General features: G+C 37.1%; 1 protein-coding gene across 5 annotated transcripts in view; it reads right to left on the reverse strand.

The window, feature by feature from the left end:
• Positions 1 to 20775, reverse strand: part of LOC147624331 (MADS-box transcription factor 23-like) — a 266297-nt gene that overhangs the window by 36840 nt on the left and 208682 nt on the right. For 2 of the 5 annotated variants that reach the window (XM_086819316.1, XM_086819315.1), the window contains exons 2-4: positions 4321 to 4402; positions 4038 to 4093; positions 3821 to 3920 (exon numbers count right to left, since the gene is read on the reverse strand). In XM_086819316.1, the coding sequence (XP_086675442.1) occupies positions 3821 to 3920; positions 4038 to 4093; positions 4321 to 4402 (238 nt within the window). Of the gene's footprint in view, positions 1 to 3820; positions 3921 to 4037; positions 4103 to 4320; positions 4403 to 19827; positions 20215 to 20775 lie in introns of all 5 variants that reach the window. The other 3 variants (XM_086819314.1, XM_086819313.1, XM_086819312.1) reach the window with 2 other exon arrangements.

The following is a 20775-nucleotide window of genomic DNA, read 5'->3' on the forward strand; positions in this document are numbered from 1 at the left end:
CCATGTTTCTTGTAATGCCTTCATTTGGGCTTGTGTTTGAGTTTGCATTCACTTTTAAAGTGTCCCTTCTTTCTGTAGTGGTAGCATTCTTTTATGCCCTTGTTGATGTAGAATGCTCGTTCACTTGTATTTTGCGTACCATTATTTAGTTTCCCCTCTTTTTCAAGTAGTGATGAAATATGACCCTCAAATGTTGGTTCAAGTAAATTCTTTAAAGTGGTCACAAGAGCACCATATTCCTCTTTTTCAAGTAGTGATGAAATATGACCCTCAAATGTTGGTTCAAGTAAATTCTTTAAAGTGGTCACAAGAGCACCATATTCCTATGGAATGCTTTTTATAAGTATGGCAAGTGCATCCTTTTCACCTATATTTGCATCAATGCCAACTAATTGGGTCATTATGCTTTTCATTTTACTTATGAATTGTGCTAGTTACTCATTAAATTCCATTTTTAAGCCATAAAATTCTATTTTCAAATGGATTTCCTTATTTGGTTGAAACCAATAATAAATTTAACTCTTCTCATGCTTGTTTTGTCATCGGTTTTGAATCAATTTGATGAATAATATTGGTTACCAAGTGCAATCCAATTAATGATAGGGCTTGTTCATATTTCTGAATCCAATCCTTAGTTGGATTAGAGGGTGCATTCTCCTTAATTAATTTTCATAGCTTTTCGTGCATGAGAAGATAATTTATTTGGGTGGCCTAGGTTTGAAATCCTTCTCGAGAGAACTTCTCAACATTTGTGATAATGTTTGATGCCATTGCAATGGTTATACTAGATTTTGACTCTCGATAGTGTCTAATTGCTTACAAATTAACAATGTAATGGAATTTTAAGTTCACACACATGCAATGATGTGATTTGAATGCATGTGTGTGTTTATAAGTGTCAAATATCAATCCCACTTATGAGTTAAAAAATTGCTTTTTGCTTTGGATGATTAATTGATTGTTTTAATCCTTAATTATAGTGATTAGCAGGGTCGAATCGTCAAACATGCATGTTTACAAGTGTCAAATATCAATCCCACTTATGAGTTAAAACATTACTTTTTGCTCTGGATGATTAATTGATTGTTAATTAATCCTTAATTATAGTGATTAGCAAGGTTGATTCTTTGAGAATTCGATTGATAAAGAGAAAATGAGTTTTTATGGCCTTTTTCCATTGCCCACTTTTTTAGCACACTACAGATGATACAATGAAGCAATCGAAGCAAGATTTGATGCGTAGGGTCCGTGGACAGTGACCAACACTCTCCTGAAAGAGATTTAATAAATTATAAGCAGATTAGGAGAAATGAATGAAAGACATGTTCCTGTGTTTTGTGCTATTGCGGGTTGAAATAGCAGCTGAATTGCACCAAATCGTGTGGTAAGACAGGCGCCTCAGTGTGCTAAGGGTGTCTCCAAGGGTTCTTCGACATTGGCTAAGTGAATAAGGAGACTCAAGCACTGATATTTGGAGATTGCACAAACCTGAACCTTGAGTTTGGTGCACCAACATCTTTAGAGGACTCATAAAACTTCCATGGCATGTAAGGAATTCAGTGATTGAGCTTCTCCTAAGACGAATGGCCTACTTTACCTAAAACAAGAAGCGTTGGTTTGCTATGCATTTTTGGCAATTCATTACCTGCTGCCATGTGCTAGAGGTGATGAAGAGCAATGCCTAGGGAGTGGCAAGAGTCTCCTAAGAGGGTTTACCTAATGATGCTTTGTGCTAAGAGAATCGGCTATTGCAAGCTCAACCTTTCCTTGAGACCTAGTGAATAGGATGAAAATTAATGAGCTAATAACAATGATTAAGTGGTATTTATTGGGATTACGCTATAAGGAGATGAAAGATATATCTTAATCCAAAGATTAGAGAGTCTATGGAGAGAGGGGAGGCTCTGACACCATGTTGAAACACGAGTACTAGGCATGCATTGGCTATGATGAAGATGCCCTAATCCTACATTAATCACAATGATTAGGTGTTTAAAATAAGGTGGGTGGGATTTTTTAATAGCCCCCTTGCCCTTGATTTGGAGGAGAGGCTTGAGAAAAAGATCTAGCTCAAATGTACCCTAGAACCCTAATTTAACTCTAAAACTAGCGTGTGGTTTTTAACTCAACACATATGATACAATGAACCAAGCAGCGGGTCCTTGGACAATGGGCAACACTCTCCTAAAATTGATTTGATCAGTTGCAAGTAAATAAGGAGAAACAAGAAAAAGATATGTTCTTGTGTTTTGCACTGTTGCAAGCTATAGCGGGCTGAATTGCATCGAATTGTGTGGTGTAAAGAGGAATCATTGTGTGCCAAGGGTGCCTCCAAGAGCTCTTGGGCAATGGCTAAGTGAATAAGGAGAATCAAGCACTAATATTTGGAGCTTACATATACTTGAATCTCAATTTTCTCATCGTGTTAGCTCAAACTAACTCCACTATCATGTTCAGAGATCTAAAAAACCCCCGATTAGACAATTGAGCATCCATCATGTCAATCAAGGTTTCAAGGGTGTTGTATTTTTCATAATTTATGTCTTCAAATTACATATCACAAACAAATCACTCTTTTACAGTGTATTTTCCCAATTCTTTGATTATGCTTCTTCATGCTTTTCATTAGACCTATGGTAGATCGATTCTCTTGCCTCAAATAGGAGCTTTAGAAGTTTCATCTTTTGTATTTAACTTAAAAACCAAACTTGGGTTTTTAGAAGTAAACTCACACTCCCAAATTGGCTAAAGGTGCAAGAAGGTTGTTAAAAAGGGATTTAAGAGCTATATTGAGTTGGTTTTTCTAAGGACTACGTGATTGGACTTAAATGTCGGGGTTCAGTATAAGAAAATGCTTGTGGCAATGTTCGATGATCAAAGCTAGCCTATTAATGTCAATATCATAATATAGTTTTAAAATACTTGAGATTCTTTTGTACGTTGAAATGTTAAATTATTATGCATGTATATTTTCATGATTTATGTAAAAAAGGTAACTTTTCCTTGAGATTTTGTATATTTTTAAGAGGACCTCTTGAGTTTCTATGCTAGGTTGTGAAGTTCAAGGTTGAACAATGCTCTGGCAAAAATCAAATTGCTCGAACATTATGTATGGCATGTAACATTGCAAACGAGTTGCCATATTACATTATCTTCTATCATCTTTCAAGACTCCATAGGTTTCTTTGAAAGCTTTGAGCATGTACCATGCATGTGGAGCTCGCTTAGAGGCATCTCCATAAGTATCGTTTGTTTCCTACATAAATCACTTCATCAGCACTCTTAGTGTAGAGAACATCAAATCCCACCTTTGAGGGTTTCTCCCTAGTCTATGAGAGTACTGAAACTCGAAGCCTTCACAGGGCAACAAAGTCCTTCAAACTTTCAAGAGAAGCCCTCGAAGAAGGCCACAATTGAAAAAAAAATCACTAGGTCAAGCTAGTTTATAGCCTTCGAATTTCAAATTCAAGGTTAGGATAGGCCTTCGAATTTCAGCCTGGGTACTCTAGATAATCATGATGGCCGCCAAAGAGCCATCATGATTATCCAAAGAGCCAATGATGGGCGAAATCTCTAGATAATCATGATCAATGTTTAAACTACAAGTCATTAATAACGTCTAATGTAAGCAGCACAGGTCAATAACATTGTGGTACTCAGCATTATAGCATTATATAACGTCAAATCTCTAAAATGTGCAACCATATTGAGGGTGTTTTTAAAGTATGTCATCCTTTGGAAAGTTGAGTACGTTGAGAATCAGATTCTACAAACCAAGCCTTAGAAAGGAAAAGAGAAAAATTAAGCCAAGAAGGCTTACCTTTCGAGCTGTCACACGGCACATGTCCATTTCTGTCTGTTGCTCAAGCTGGTGGAGCTCCTTCAAGCTTAGCGTTCCGATGTCTTCTCCTGATAAGCGTCTGTGTAGCAACCCATGTTTGAACATGTTGCTGATAAAGCTCAATTCTTGCTCATAAATAATGATTAAACATGCTGCTCAATTTTTATTGGTTGTGAAAAACAAAAACAGTACTCACTTGCTCATGGATTTTAGGCAATCCGATTGATGTTTAAGTCGGCCAACTTCATCAAGCTGCCAATACTGCCTATGTTAATCAAAGTTGCTTTTTAATGCAAGCTTCGATGAGCTAACAACCTCATTATAGCTGAGACACAAACAGGGGCCGATTTCTGAAAGAGACATGGATTTATATGCATGCTTTATAGGTGATTAGAGGAATAAAGGCACACCATTATGTTCAATCCAACGTTTATTCCACCAAATACATAGATGATATGCAGGTGTGCACGTAATCTTACGTTATTTTTCTCGATAGACTGATTCTCGTTTTGCTTTTCATCGCTGCTGGCTTCTGCATGTCGTTCAAGAATCCTCTTCATACTTTAACTCACAAAACAAACCGACTGTGTTAGCTCACTTTTGCACTACAACACACACACACACCGGGTAAAAGTAGCTTAAAAAACATTAACTTCGCAACAAAATCAAATCCAGTGAACCCAAGGAAAGGATGACATCGATTAATTTCACGAAATAAAACAAACGATTTAGCCAATATATAGAAATAAAAAAGAAGGAAGACTATAAAATTGATATAAGAAAAAATTGTTGTGAATCCTAGGTAGCATTCCCAATTACAAGCGATACTTTACTTTCCAATAACCAAAGCAATTATAATTGTTTAAGAGAAAAACGAATATACTGCGTTAGTGTAATAATGACAAATAAAGATTCAATTGGCGAATCCAGAGATCGGAGGACCATGGGCAGAGCTCCTGTTCGTTGTTCCTCCACTCATTGTCTCATGTTGTCTCAAAGATCCTAGCTCGAGGTGGCTTCCGAGGAGTCTAGCTCACTTTCTTCTCTTTACACAGGCAGATTTTCCCTGTTTATCTCCTTGCCCACAGGGCAGATCTCTAAACCCCCTCTCCCTCTTGATACTGAAAGTGTGCATTTTTTCCAAAAATTACCACCCCTTAGAAAGGTTTATGTAGATACCAATATAGGGTTTAGGCTATTTCCGATACTTAATAAACATTCAAGTGCAATCCGACTCCATGAGAGTACTAAAGGGAGATTTGAGCCCAGGACCTCATGAATGAGTGTCCTAAACTTCAAATGTTCTTCTGAGACAGCATGCAATCCTATCTCTCTAATCTCTTCACAACATTACATTACACTCAGAATATGAAAGGTGAAGCTGAAGCTTTGAAATTTCTACAAAACCAAATGGCTAGATTTTTTGGACAACAAGACCTTTAGAGAAAAAGTGCAAGCATTTTGTCTCCACTCTTTGGCACGCATCGAGAATGTCTTTTTAGTCTTGAATCACCTTTAGGGTGACCTGGACCCCACTAAGGGGTAGGAGTTGCTCAAAGATGCAAAGGTAATGGCTGGGTATGTACAGCCTTGGAATTTTCATTATGGCATGTGGTTAAGTGAGCTGCCCCTTTGCTCTGAATCTTTGGTTACTTACGCTCTTTGGGAGATCATGCATGTCGTGAACACCCTACTCAAAGAGACACCAATACTATATATAATTATGGCATGTGGTTAAGTGAGCTGCCCCTTTGCTCTGAATCTTTGGTTACTTACGCTCTTTGGGAGATCATGCATGTCGTGAACACCCTACTCAAAGAGACACCAATACTATATATAATTATCTGGGGTATCTTACGAGTACATGCTCTTTTGTATCCACATTCTACAAGTTGAAGTAGTCCCCTTAAGAGATTTGAGACTAGAAAAGGGTACCCTCTCAGTGGAGGAGAGGGGCACTGCAGTGACCATGGAGAAATCAAGGGGGATACTATTGATTCTTGCATCAAAACAAACCACTAGGGACTCGGCGGAGTATGGCGCATTAGATTTTGAGGAGGAGTGTAAACATTTATTTATTATCTTCAAAAAACAATCATGGGCAACATGCATGTATGCATGAGCTGTGTCCAATGTGATCTCCTAAGCACAAAACATGGCAGCAACATCATGGTATGGTTGATGTAGGTCTGATTCTCGAAGATGGAGAGAAGTAAGCTAATGCAGATGGCTATGAAGTTGAATAAGGACAGGGGCAAAGAGGGCGCACCTAGCAGAGGACCCAAGGAGAGCGGATCATACCATGTTAGAGATGCTTCTCGCAAGAACAATTGCTGGTTGATGCACACAGAACAATAACAAGGCATAAGAGACAAGGCAACATAGTATAAATGTATTATGTACATTGATCATTAGGTAAAATTTTGACTTTAACAAGATCCATGTCATCACTTTGCTAGAGAAAAGGGCGTCATGGGTGAACTTTATGTATCTTACGTCAAAACCCCCATATGTGACATACTATCATCCCAAACCCTTGAAAAGTAGATTCAAAATCTATCACCTCAAAAACATTTAGAGTTGATATGCTTATGTTATGTCTTTCCCACTAAAAGGTAGATTCCAACGATTGTGATATCCATGATACAATTTTCAAAGCTTCCATAAAAGCTAAACTTAACAATAGAGTACCTCAAATCTTACCTTTTGCCTTTAGTTGTCTAGCAATACCCTCCATCACATTGGTGGATCAAGGTATGAAACACGAAGAATTGATGATGAGAAGATCGGATCCAAGGAGAGATACACCTAATGGGCTATCCACATGAGCGATAGCTTAAACAAAAATGTTTGTGGAACCATCCAATTTGCTAGTAGTCACGTCATGTGATGCATAATATCCTTGAAACCTTTTGGTTTATGGAGTAAAGGAATCAGTAACTTAACCATTGAAAATACTTGCACAAGTTGCTCAAATTTACTCTAGATGTAATGAGAAACAATCTTCCGTTCATACGAATTGACTTATTAAGCTACATGGATATCAAAATCATAGGAACCTACCTTTTAGTAGGCAAGAAATAACTTGATCATATTAACTCCATACTCGTTACAGTGATAGATTTAGAATGTACTTTTCGAGGGCTTTCTAACATTATATCACATATCTAAGGGGTTAAGTGAGCCCCTTTGCTCTGAATCTTTGGTTACTTACGCTCTTTGGGAGATCATGCATGTCGTGAACACCAATACTATATATAATTATCGGGGGTATCTTACGAGTACATGCTCTTTTGTATCCACATTCTACAAGTTGAAGTAGTCCCCTTAAGAGATTTGAGACTAGAAAAGGGTACCCTCTCAGTGGAGGAGAGGGGCACTGCAGTGACCATGGAGAAATCAAGGGGGATACTATTGATTCTTGCATCATCAAGACAAACCACTAGGGACTCGGCAGAGTATGGCACATTAGAGTTTCAGAAGGAGTGTAAACATTTATTTATTATCTTCAAAAAACAATCATGGACAACATGCATGTATGCATGAGCTGTGTCCAATGTGATCTCCTAAGCACAAAACATGGCAGCAACATCACGGTATGGTTGATGTAGGTCCGATTCTTGAAGATGGAGAGAAGGAAGCTAATGCAGATGGCTATGAAGTTGAATAAGGACAGGGGCAAAGAGGGCACACCTAGCAGAGGACCCGAAGAGAGCGGATGATACCATGTTAGAGATGCTTCTCGCAAGAACAATTGCTGGTTGATGCACACAGAACAATAACAAGGCATAAGAGACAAGGCAACATAGTATAAATGTATTATGTACATTGATCATTAGGTGAAATTTTGACTTTAACAAGATCCATGTCATCACTTTGCTAGAGAAAAGGGCGTCATGGGTGAACTTTATGTATCTTACGTCAAAACCCCCATATGTGACATACTATCATCCCAAACCCTTGAAAAGTAGATTCAAAATCTATCACCTTAAAAACATTTAGAGTTGATATGCTTATGTTATGTCTTCCCCACTAAAAGGTAGATTCCAACGATTGTGATATCCATGATACAATTTTCAAAGCTTCCATAAAAGCTAAACTTTATTGTAACAATAGAGTACCTCAAATCTTACCTTTTGCCTTTAGTTGTCTAGCAATACCCTCCATCACATTGGTGGATCAAGGTATGAAACACGAAGAATTGATGATGAGAAGACTGGATCCAAGGAGAGATACACCTTATGGGCTATCCACATGAGCGATAGCTTAAACAAAAATGTTTGTGGAACCATCCATTTTGCTAGTAGTCACGTCATGTGATGCATAATATCCTTGAAACCTTTTGGTTTATGGAGTAAAGGAATCGGTAACTTAACCATTGAAAATACTTGCACAAGTTGCTCAAATTTACTCTAGATGTAATGAGAAACAATCTTCCGTTCATACGAATTGACTTATTAAGCTACATGGATATCAAAATCATAGGAACCTACCTTTTAGTAGGCAAGAAATAACTTGATCATATTAACTCCATACTCGTTAGAGTGATAGATTTAGAATGTACTTTTCAAGGGCTTTCTAGTATTGTATCACATATCTAAGGGGTTTTAACATAAGATACATAAGGATCATGACCACCCCCTTTTTTCTAGCAAGGAGATGACATGGCTCTTCTTAGAGGACCCTTTTTCAATTCGAATGTTCCCTAATGGATTTTCCTTGTTGTACATGAGAAACGTCTTGTTTTAGAGATAATAAGTGGTATTTAGAGGTTTATTACACCTAGGCGCATGCAATTAGTTAGGTGAATGTGTATGTATGTAAAGCATAAGTGACGTATGGTGTGTAAAGCATGTGTGTAAACATACCTAAACACGAGAAACTCTTGAAGGACTTATAAGATTTTCAATCTCACATCATGCAAGACATTGGATAGTGGTAGTTAATATGATGACACAAAGTGCAATACATTATGCATGTGAGAGATCTTATACATTGTGAGACATTTCATACATACATAGTTCTCAGGCATGAGAGATGTGAAGCATAGAGAGATCTCATGCATAGAGAGAGATCTCATGCATATAGATCTTTTGCATGAGAGCTTGCATGCATAGATATGTCTCTTATGCATAGAGATTTCTCTTATGCATGGATCTTATGCATGACAGCTCTAAAACATAGTTAGATGTCTTTATTAGTGTTTAGATATTAAAAGTATTAACTAGTTATCTAGTTTTGTATAGGTGGGCTAGTTAGTGGTAGGAGTATGCACTAAAAAAATAGAGAAGAAAACGTTAAGTAGAGTGTTATCTTTAGCAAATGTTTGGGTGGAGAATAAATCTCCTCTAGAGGAATTCAAGAAATAGTGTGATCTTGGGGTGGCTCCCCACCATTGGGCATTGCAAGGCAACAAGCCACAAGGAGTACTATAGAGAAAGCATTGTGGCATGACTACAATGAAGGTAACAAGAGACACAAGGCTTGGAGAGAAGGTAGTCTTTGACAAGTGCAAAGCAAGGTGAAGGGTTCAAGGGTTGCAACAAGAGAGGACACTACAGTTGCATCGTACAACATTGCAAGGTGGTGGGCGTTGAAGCATAGGCACTGTAAAGCATGAGGCTAAGCATAGTGCAACAATTCAAGGCATGGTTGGCTAAAAGGATTTGCAAGGCCCAGAAAAAAGGTCAGTGTGTCTACAAGAAGTATGTTGGAATTGCTCCATAGCAAGGCCAAGAAGGCAAGATGGTGTTGAATAGCTACATGTCAAACAAGGCAAAGATTACAACATTGAGAGGCCAGAAGGACAGCGCGATTGCCAGGCTAGCTAAATCCATGGAAGCATGGGAGTATTAAAGGACAGTGAGAAGTGCTAAACGACAAAGTAGTGAAAACGTTGAATAGTTGCACGACAAGGACAAGAAGGAGAAGTGGAGACTAGGGTAGGCAAGCAAAAAGGCAGCTAGTGGTGAGAAAGAGGACATCACTTGTCACACCAAAGCATAGACAAGGTAGCTCTTCTCTGTGTTAGGTTTCTTCTTAATCTCTCTTTCTTTTTCTCTCTATTCATTAAGTGATTGGAGGGTTATCTGCTCTCATGAAGGATTACGAGCTAAGTGTGCTAAAATTTTATTTTTTCTTCATCTAATTTTTTTAAAATCATCTCTTAATTCCTTTTTTAGTCATCTAGCTAATTATCTTTTAAAAAAGGTTAATTTGGTAGGTTTTGCACATGGACAATGTCATCGATTATGGGGCTTCATTCATCTATCATTCTTTGCTCAAAAGTTGGCCTTGTATTACTATACAAGTGGCCACCTAGTAGTAGTTTGCATTGCTAGAGGAGATGAGGATTATTGCATGTGTACTTTGTTTTTTCTATATGTTTTTTTAGTTATATGTGATTCTCTATAATTGTGGCAAATTGATTGTGGTGTGGCGGAGATTGATTACTGAATCCCTCACAAAATTTTGGGTGGGATGTAGATGAGACTCACCCATCACCACTGGAAAGGAGTAAATAATTGGTGCAAGCTGGTAGTTGATTGCAGCATACACGCTTGCATTAGTTACATTTGAAAATTATGAGTGGCACTTTGTTTTATTACATTCACTAAGTTGTCAGGGAATCTTTATGGTGTTGGTTGTGTATCTAATTGTTTTATTCTTATCATCATTTACTTCACATTGACAACTAGATATATATTGAAAGAGATTTTTTGTAGAAGGAATTGGAAGGGCCATTATAGATGTACTATTGTTTGGGATTCAAAAACTGCTTCATTAAAGATTGCAAGTCAATAGGTCAATATCCTTCTTTTAGAAGATGAATCTATGAGCTTGCCTAGTGAGAAACTCTATTGGTTATGCTTTGGAAAGTATTTCTTAGATCCTTAATATGTGGACACACTTCCAAACATGTCCTAGATTTACTTGAGTGTAGCCACATGAGTTCACACAAAGAAGATTTACATATATACCTATATTGAGATGTGAAGTTCAACACAAGCTGACACTTATGATGTGCTTGGGTGACTGTTTCTATCACTTACATCACTAGCGTGTTTGTTAGTAGGATGATGACATGATAGATCTTTGTGAGTGATTCTAGAGCTGGACTACACCAGCTCTACTAGTGCGCCATTGAGTTATTGCATATTTGTCTTGCGAGCTCAATCACTTAGCGTGTTTCCATTATGGACTGCATGTACATAGTACTTTAGTATTTACATTGTATTTCACTTACCTTTTTGATAGAACCCTTTTGTTGAGAAAAAGAAAAATAATTTTTAGCTTCTCATCTTGTCTTCTCGTCTAGGGTTTGTGAGTGTGTGTGTACTTGCAAGAGATCAAGCTCTCTTCCTCCTTGCATCTTTTCTAGGTATCAGAGTCTTGTTCATGCTAAGAAGTTGCGCAGCAAGCAAGGCACATGAAACGGTATGCAATTAAGAGATTCACCTACTCTTCCCTCTTTATGTTGGTTACTATACCCTTATTGGGAGCTCTTCGGGAGGCACCAGCAAACAAACTCCTATAGATGAGTTGTCTTCATAGAAGTGGAGCTGAAGGGCAACTTGACTGTCGTTTGGACAAACTTTTTGCGGTCAAAATGCGTTTTGGACACGTCTGGCTTTCGTTTTTCAGTTTCTAAGCATTCGCATACATTACGAGTAAGTTTAGATTCGGTTATGCAGACACTGTGTGTACTGCAAAGAGGTTTTACAAGTTCTATTAGGTGTATGTATTCAAGTTGAGGTCACTGGTTATGACAATTTAGGTGCAATATAGCACCGCTATATGGCCCCTAAACTGTGTGTACTGCAAAGAGGTCTTACAAGTTCTATTGGGTGTATGTATTCAAGTTGAGGTCACTGGTTGTGACAGTTTAGGTGCAATATAGCACCGCTATACAGAGAATACAAGAGTTTGTGCAAGTTAAACAAAAGTACTATTTTTGGTGAGTTGATACTGCAGCGAAGATGTCAAATGATAGAATTAATCAGATTGTTACAGAGAAGCTTGACAAGAAAAACTTTTATGCTTGGAGGTCTAGATTAACAAATTTTTGGATGGAAAAAGGCTGCTCGGACTACATTGAAGGTGAACATGAGGAGGGACCAGAGATAACTAAGACTAATCCAATTGCTGCAGATGTAAAATAATACAAGGATTGGAATCAAAGAGCAAGGAAAGTCATGTATGGATTTTCTATTAGCATACAGGATACCATGATTGGGCATATATAGGATGCCAAGTCATCCAAGGAGGCATGGAAAACCCTTGTAAAGCTACATGAAACTAACACAAAGGCATCGAAGATTTAGTTGAAGAATGAGCTTTGTACTGTGGGGAGAAGAAAAACATATTTGTGAATGATTATGTCTTGAAGATCAAGGGCATTGTCGAATCCCTTTCATCGATTGGTGTTTCTAATGATATGATGATAAGGTGAAAGTATGCCTACGTGGTATATCAAGTTGCAATACAAGGCATTCAAGATGTGTATACAGACTCAAGAGAACATTCCAAACTTTATAAATTTGGTGTCAATGTATATCATTAAAGAAAAGAGTTTAGGTGAAGACTAGTATTCACAAAACAAAGGCAATTTGGAGCAACAGACCTTCTACACAAGTGCAGGTAGAGGACGAGCTAGAGGTCGACGCTGTGTACAAGGTGGTGACCGAGAAGGTAATCAAAATTATGGTCATCAACAACAATCCTATGAATCACAAAAACACACAAGTGAAATAGGTCATTTTAGAGGCAAGAAAAGTCAAAGAGGTGATGGAATTTGAGTAAGGCAGTAAAATGATGCATGAGGCTGTTTTTATTGTGGCAAATCTGAGCATGTGCAGGCAGATTGTTATAAAAAGAAAAATGACATGAGAAGTGTAAAAGTGTAGCAAAATAATTATCCGTCCTCTAGCCGAAGTAGTGAGGACAACGAAAAGTTATTTGTTATGCGACATGTGATCAATGCTGTGTTGGAAAATGATGCGTTCGCATGCAATTATGATGTACGATATGTATATTCAGGTGCTTCGAACCACATGACCAGTCATGGCAAGCGGTTCAAGGATATGAAAAATCCTAAAAATCTAGGTTTTGTTGAAACAGCAGATGATATTACTCATCCATGTCTGTTGGATATGTGTCATTGTCTATGCAGAATTTTAAGGTGAAGCATCTTGCAGATGTAGTTGACGTTCCAAATATTAAAAAGAATTTGGTTTTTGTTGGCTAGATAATTGAGGAGTGTTTGCAGGTGTCGAAGACTTTAAAGACAAGTGCAGGTTGGTCACAAAAGGTAACAGAGTGTGAAGAATGTTTACATTAGATGTAAATATGCCTGAAGTGAAAGCTGTAATGTTTGCACAAGATTCAAGAGTTGTTGCAAATACATACATTTGATATAAGAGAATTGGACATATAAATGTACAAAGAATGAATTCTATGTAGACTAAAGAAATTGTGATAAGGTTGCCTAAGTTTCAAGTTGATGGTATGCAAAAAGTATGTGAAGCATGTCAATTCGGGAAGTAGACATAGCATGTGTTTCCACATGATAGAAATGTGAGCAGGAGTTTACTAGATGTGGTGCATTTAGATGTATGGGGTCTTGCAAAACTACGTCTATAGGTGGAAGCAACATATATTATGTATCATTCATTGATAATCACACGAGGAAAGTGGGTGTACTTCTTGAAGAAGAAGAGTGAAGTTTTCACTCATTTTTAGAATTTGAGAGTGATGTTTGAAACACAAACACAAAAGTGTGCGAGGTGTCTAAGGTCAGATGGAGGAGGAGAGTATTTCTCTAATGATTTCTCTTTCATTTTTTATAGAATCACGCATTCACAGACAAATTGCATGTAGATACACTTCAACAAAATGGAGTTGTTGAGCGAAAAAATGGATTGTTGGGAAGAATATGGCACATAGCTATTGGGCTGAAGCTATTTCTACAGCACTTTATATCATGAATAGGACTCCTACTAGAGTCATACATAATGTAATGCCATAGGAGAAATTCAGTGGTAAGAAACTTGATTTGTCTCACTTGAGTTTTCTTGGATGTATTGTCTATGTATATGTGCCATATGAGTTGCGTACGAAGCTAGGTCCAAAGGAAGAAAAATGTGTGTTTATTGGATATTCCCTTGAGAAAAAGGGATGTAGATACTACAACCCTACTACACGTGAGTTGAGAATAAATAGAGATGTTGTGTTTGATGAAATGAGTAGCCAGTATATCTCTCAAGATTTTTTGTATCCTTCTTCTTCTATGAAGGATTCTGAAGACCCTATGAAGGATTCTAGTAATAATCTTGATATAGGCATTGATCTTCCCATTGATATTGAATATGGTTCAAATCATGTCTATGATGATAATTTTGATGATGCTATGAATGTTCATGAAGATCCGGCAACTTATACAAAAGCTCTCTTCTCCACACAAAAGGATCACTAGCAAGAGGCTATGCAAGCCGAATATGATTCTTTGATTTCCAAAGGTACATGGATTCTTACTAATTTGCCTCATGATCGTGTTCCTATCAAGTGCAAATTGATATATAAAACAAAGATAAAGGCTAATGGATCTTTTGACAAGTTCAAATCTCATTTGGTTGCAAAAGGATACTCACAAGTTGTAGGTCTTGATTATCAGGATACATTTTTCATTGTTGTTTGCATGACTAGCATACGTGTCCTTTTGGCATTTACTATTCTTTTTGATTTGGAGATTCATCAGATGGATGTAAAAGTTGCTTTTCTTAATGGCGGTGATCTCAAAGAAGAGATTTATTCGGAACAACCAGAAGGATTTTCAATTCCTGAAAAGAAACATCTTGTGTGTTGTCTTCATCACACTCTTTATGATTTAAAGCAAGCATCACCTTCTTGGTATATCAAAACTAATCTCTTCCTCACATCAAAAGGGTGTATGTCTTGTTTCTTTAATCCTAATATATATGTCAAGCGCAAAGGTATTCTATTTGTTATTCTTGCTCTATACGTCGATGATACCATACTTGTTTGCAATAATCTTGACTTTATACAACTCATAAAAATATCTTGTCATCGGCTTTTGAGATGGTGGATCTTGGTGAGATTTACCCTTGTCTTCGTATTCAAGTTCAGCGCTATTGCCCCCAAAAAGGTATCTTGTTTCTTCCTCAATCAAAATTCATTGAAAAGTTGACGATATTATTGAAAAGTTTGATCTGGTCAATGCTCATTCTGCAAATACTCCATGTCTTGTAAACTGCACCAAGTATACATCTATGACTCATGAAGAAGCATTAGCCCCACATCAACCTTATGCTAATCTTATTGGCTATTTACAATTTGTTGGCTTAAACACCAAACTAAATATTCTCTTTGCGACTAATTTCTTGGAGCAACATCTTGCTTCTCCTTCTTTTGGACATTGAATTGTAGCCAAACGTGTTCTTAAATATTTGAAAGACACTAAAGACTTTGGACTCATCTATCATTGCCAACAAGAATCCTCTCCCTCCGTTCTTTATGTCTTCTTGGTTATTCAAAAGCTGACTAGCAAGTTCTCACTCGTCTATGCAATCTACAAGTGGAAATTGTTTCTTTATTAATGGTTGCTTAATTTGTTGAACTAGCGAGGAACAATCTTGTGTTGCAATCTCTATAACCAAATCTGAGTATGTAGCTGCATCTTTAGCAACTTGTGAATTGGTATGGCTTCGTCAATTACTTGCTAATCTTGCACATCCATTATCGTCAAGTACTCCACTTAGATGTGACAATCAAAGTGCTATTAGTCTTGCCAAGGATTATGTTCTACATATAAAATCCAAGCATATTGCTATTCATTATCATTATGTTTGACATGAAGTAAAGAAAGGATCAATAATGATTGAGCATTGCCCTCACAGATCAGATGAGTGCAGATATATTCACTTAATAAATGAGTGAAGCTCAATTCATATCATTACATGGAGAACTTAGAGTTGTTGCATGCTTTGGAGATCAATACTTTTCACACTCACACCCTAAATAATTAAACTTGTACAAAATGTATTTTTATATCCTTGTAGATACTCTTTCACAATACGCACATTGATCTTTTGTGTATGATATGTATGTATAAGGGCTCAAATTTTTCCGTTGTACTGCCCAAGAGTTTTTTCACTTGTAGCTAGGGACCTTTGTTTGAGTGGGAGTGTTGCCGCTATATATGTCACACCTTAACTTGACCTAGATCTCACCTATATATACACAAACTCATAATCAATATGAACTAGTCTTTTGGGAACGTATAAGGTGTAACTATCTTCCTTCTTCTCTCTCTGAGTCACTCTGTCCCTATCTCTACGTGTTCGTGTATTTCCAATAGATGGAGGGTTAGAAATGCTCTCAATTTTGAGCTATTGAACCAAAGATCTTAGTTCCATATTGACCTTATTCACAATTATTGTTTTGATAATGTTAAATCACGTAGTGATCAATTTTTTCCTCTTTGGCATATTGGTACACTAATTTACTCTCCTTCCCTTCCTCCTAATAATGAGAAGATGACGATTGGATTGTGCATGTTAATGGTGCATAATGGTTGTGCCCATTATTTTTTCCATAATAAAACTTCTTATTGAATTTGATCATAACACACACATCACATTTTCTACAACTATAGCCTTAAAGGATAAAATATGTTAAATTTAGGGAATGTAAAATGGTTGATGCGGTACTATATGATGCATATGTTCCGACGATGTTTTTTGATGCCTATTACGACGTCAGGATAAGCGTCTTCATAAGTGTCTTTATTAAAATCGAGAAAAACATATCTATAAACATTAAAAATAATGTCTCTATACACATTGCAATAAGAGGTAAAAATTTAATTTGTATTTTTTTCCTTGTTTATATCGTTATCAATATATATGTTTCTTTTTCACTTTTAGTATATTAAAATACTTGTAAAGTTAAATGAAACTAATAAATACATTACCATCAAATCATAACATGTGAGATTATTTGCATGTTTACAAAATTAAAGTTGATCATTATCAACCCTCTTATCTTCAAAAAGATAGTTAGCTCCAAAAATATATATTTCAAGGAAAATCCCTTCAACTTCAAATCGTGTCGAAATAGACGATGCATCTATGTCGACCTCTAAATCTTCTAGCTTTGACTCTGGTTCCTCATTTGTTGCTAGCTTTTCATTAAGATCATCATGTACTGTGTCTAAAACATTTCTTGCATCTGATTGTTTGATCTCTATACCTTTGTCTAGCCCTTGCTCTTGCTGTACTTCAGCATGTAGTGAAAGTTGATCTTGTTGGCCTACAACAATCTCTGCTTTATCTTCGTCTATTTCCATGTTTTTATATATTTATTTATTACATGATGCCACTTGGATTATTTTAGATCTCTTAGGTCCTCCTTAAAGATTATTTCTCACAATGCGTTAGTAGTACAAATGTCTTTCTGTTTTGTCCATATCTTTGTGGAGTCCACTTGAACTAATCGAGATTTGTCTCTTCGTACGATTGCATGTGCTCTTGTTGTGACTACCTTGAACTACTTAACATCAAAGATAAACATATGAAACTTTCTAAATCTAATCTTGATGATGTTCACATCCGTATTTGAATCACTTGAACAAGTTCTGCTTTCCTACATGAAATTTGCTTTAACACCACAATCGAATGTTATTCTCTTCTTATCGATCCGCTCCACTCAAAAATGGCATCCATGTGACCACAGTGTTGCAATTTTTTTATACTAAAAGAAAATAACACATCGTTAGATTATGGACAAGTAAACAATATTGGAAAAACATGTAAACATATCGAGGGTTAGAATGAATGAAATCACCTACACGATAGTCACAACCATATGTAAGCTCCTCTTCCTTAGTTTTGCTTCTTGTAAGGTTATTGAAGATATCCACTTGATGGAAAGTCTGGAAGTATAGCAATCGATGAAGGGTATGGTTGGTGAGTCGTAGTCTGACTCCTTCAAAAAGCTTGACTAGCTTGATTCCTTTCGTTTTCTTGGCCTCTCCATACCGCTCAGTCCACTTCTACATACTCTTTAAGCTAAAGATGCAAAATTTATGGATCTTATCTTGTAGGACCACATCTATGCTTCTCTCAATCCCTTGTCCTTGTGGTTGTTCTCTGACTACCCTATCATCCTCTTCCATTGACCACAATTTAAGCATTTCAGGGTCTACAGAAACTGTGTGATGTACATGAGGGATTCTTACACAAGCCATCCCATTTCCATACTTCCCTATGTGCAAGCTCTTTGACGAACAAACCCTTTTAGCGTCTTCATGAACCTCTCCAAAAAGAACATCCAACATGAATGGACGACCCTTGCCATAGCCACCTCATCCACAACATGAACTAGGAGATGCATTTGTATGGTTAAGATGTTGGTCAGGAGAAACTTTTCCACTAATGTAATTGCTTCTATGGCATTTAAGCAAGCTACTTACAAAGTGTCTTTTCTTATCTCCTTCAATGAAATCTAATGGACCACAGTGCCAATCTTGTATATTGTATCCCTTATGTTATTGATAAGGTAACCTTTTATAACCACACGCAAGAAAAAATATAAGATCTTGTGCCAATCACGTGAGTTTAAGCCAGAGAGCTTGTTATCCTTTGTAAATGCCCCTTTTACGTAGCTAGTGGAGTACGAAACTCTGAAATGCATTTCTTAACTTGAGCTTTATCTTCTTTTGTCAATACCCAAGGAGCTTTAGGTAATAGCAACTTACCATCACTTCTGGTTCGGGACCATAAGTGTCGCATATGATCACTTATTTGTAAATCCTCCCTTTGACCCTTGCTCTTTGTGACTCCATTAATAGTCTTCCAACTCACTATGGCTATATTTTTAAAAATATGCATAGGGTCAAGCAAATGGTTAATTAGAAGACCTTCCCAATATGGTAGTTAGTAGAATATGGACAACCACTTTATTCCAGGGGGTGGAGACCCTTGGCTATCCTCCCATGCTCTTTTCCAATCTCTTCCCTTTAGTGTAGGAAGAGGAGGACCCAAATAGCCCTCACTTAGCTCATAATCCTCAGGTAGATACTTCTTGTGACCCTCATACACCATCTTTCTCAAGCCTCTTGAGATGACGAGAATCTAGTCTAGGTCCACGCAAAGGACATGCATTGTATCCAGAGATTTGTAGTCATGTATTAGAACAAATAATATTACACAACCATCCACATATATCAATAGCTATTACATATTAACAAAATAGCTTACCATTGCATTCTCCATAGCATGGCCAATCATACATAGTCCACATTAGTATTCCTCGTAATGAGAATTCCCTTTGTCCAAACCTCTTTGACATGTCATGAACATCAATTCCTTCCCACATACTTTGTAGCTCCTCTATTAAAGAGGCTAAGTACACATCCATGTTGGCCACCTTATACTTCCCAGAGACTATTAATGAGAGAAAAATATGTCCCTTCTTTATTGCTAACCACGGTGGAAGATTGTAGTTCACAAGACAAATTGGCCATGTGCTCCATGCATGGCAGTCAATGCGGACACACACATAATATCATCCGTGGATCTAGTGGTTTGATTCCAAGACATCATAGATGCCGTGGATTTACATTTAAACATGGTTTGAATTCATGGAATGATAGGGAAATGCCTAAGTACTTTTGCAGGAACTCTTTCTCCTTGGACATCTTTCCTATACCAGGATTCTCCACACTGTGGGCATTTTGCAATGCCTACATGCTTGTGCCAATAAAGAACACAATCATTTTGACAAGTGTGGTAGGAATTGTAGTCCATACCAATAGATTGTAATATGTGTTTCACACATACGGTTCGCAAACATCTCATTGCCTTCTAGCAATATTTGATCTCTGAATGACCTATCATATTCACAAATGATGATTTAAAAAAGGTAAAATAAAGAGATTAAAAAAGAAAAGGATGATAAGTACTTACGCAAAAATCTTTGATACGCTAGTATTGAACCATCCAAATATTGATTGCAATTTTAGCATCATGAGGCATGTATGCAGAAGAGATATATGTACACCATGATACAAAGGTGTACGGGCCAGCGTATGCAACTCTTTCTCTTCTCTTGAGGCCTGCTCTATACGTCGATGGACACCGCCCATCTCCTGCATTGTTTCTCGCTCGATATCCCCCGTGTCATGTAGGACATCTCTCATGTCATCCATGTCTTGCTCCAAATACGTTAGAGAGTCCACCATGGTTTCTTCTTCACCATGAGGCTGATAGTACTTGTGTTGTTATCTGTCTAGTACTCCACTTGGGTTGAAGGTCCAAGTAATCGATCTACTGCTTATTTTGGAGGACACACATCTGCAACACCAAGTAATGCATTTAGATTCTCAACTAAAAATATACCATTTTTCTTTCATATAATAATCTTTCATCGTCGAAACATACATCAGAGATATGTCAGTAAAAACGTCAATATTATCATCCGTAATAGTATCGACACATATTTGGACGCATATACTAACGCTTTTACCAATGTATCTTTCGACCCTTTTATCGATGTCTATTCGACGATATTGCCAATGTATGTTCAGACACTGAAAAAATAACAAAGCCGAAACGTGGACTCTATTTTGCTCATTTTTGGCTTCTTCTCTTCCATGCGCGGTGAGTAAATCTTGCTTCCTTCCTAATTTGCATGTCCCCTGTCTCTCTCCTACATCCCTATACTCTCCTACTCCTAACATCTTGCTTCCTTTTAAATTTTTGACATTAAATATTCTAATCTCTTTTTTTAATTTTTTTTTCACAGATTTTTTTAACCGTCTTCCATCCGGTGAGCTTTTGGTTTTTCTCTCTGTTACATCTCTACACTCTCCTATGTTTTCATCTTTCTTACTTTCATGTTTTCTTATTTTTGAG

The sequence above is a fragment of the Cibotium barometz genome, chromosome 25, assembly GCF_041138505.1.
Source record: "Cibotium barometz isolate CiBa-2024 chromosome 25, ASM4113850v1, whole genome shotgun sequence".
Classification (NCBI taxonomy): Eukaryota; Viridiplantae; Streptophyta; class Polypodiopsida; order Cyatheales; family Cibotiaceae; genus Cibotium; species Cibotium barometz.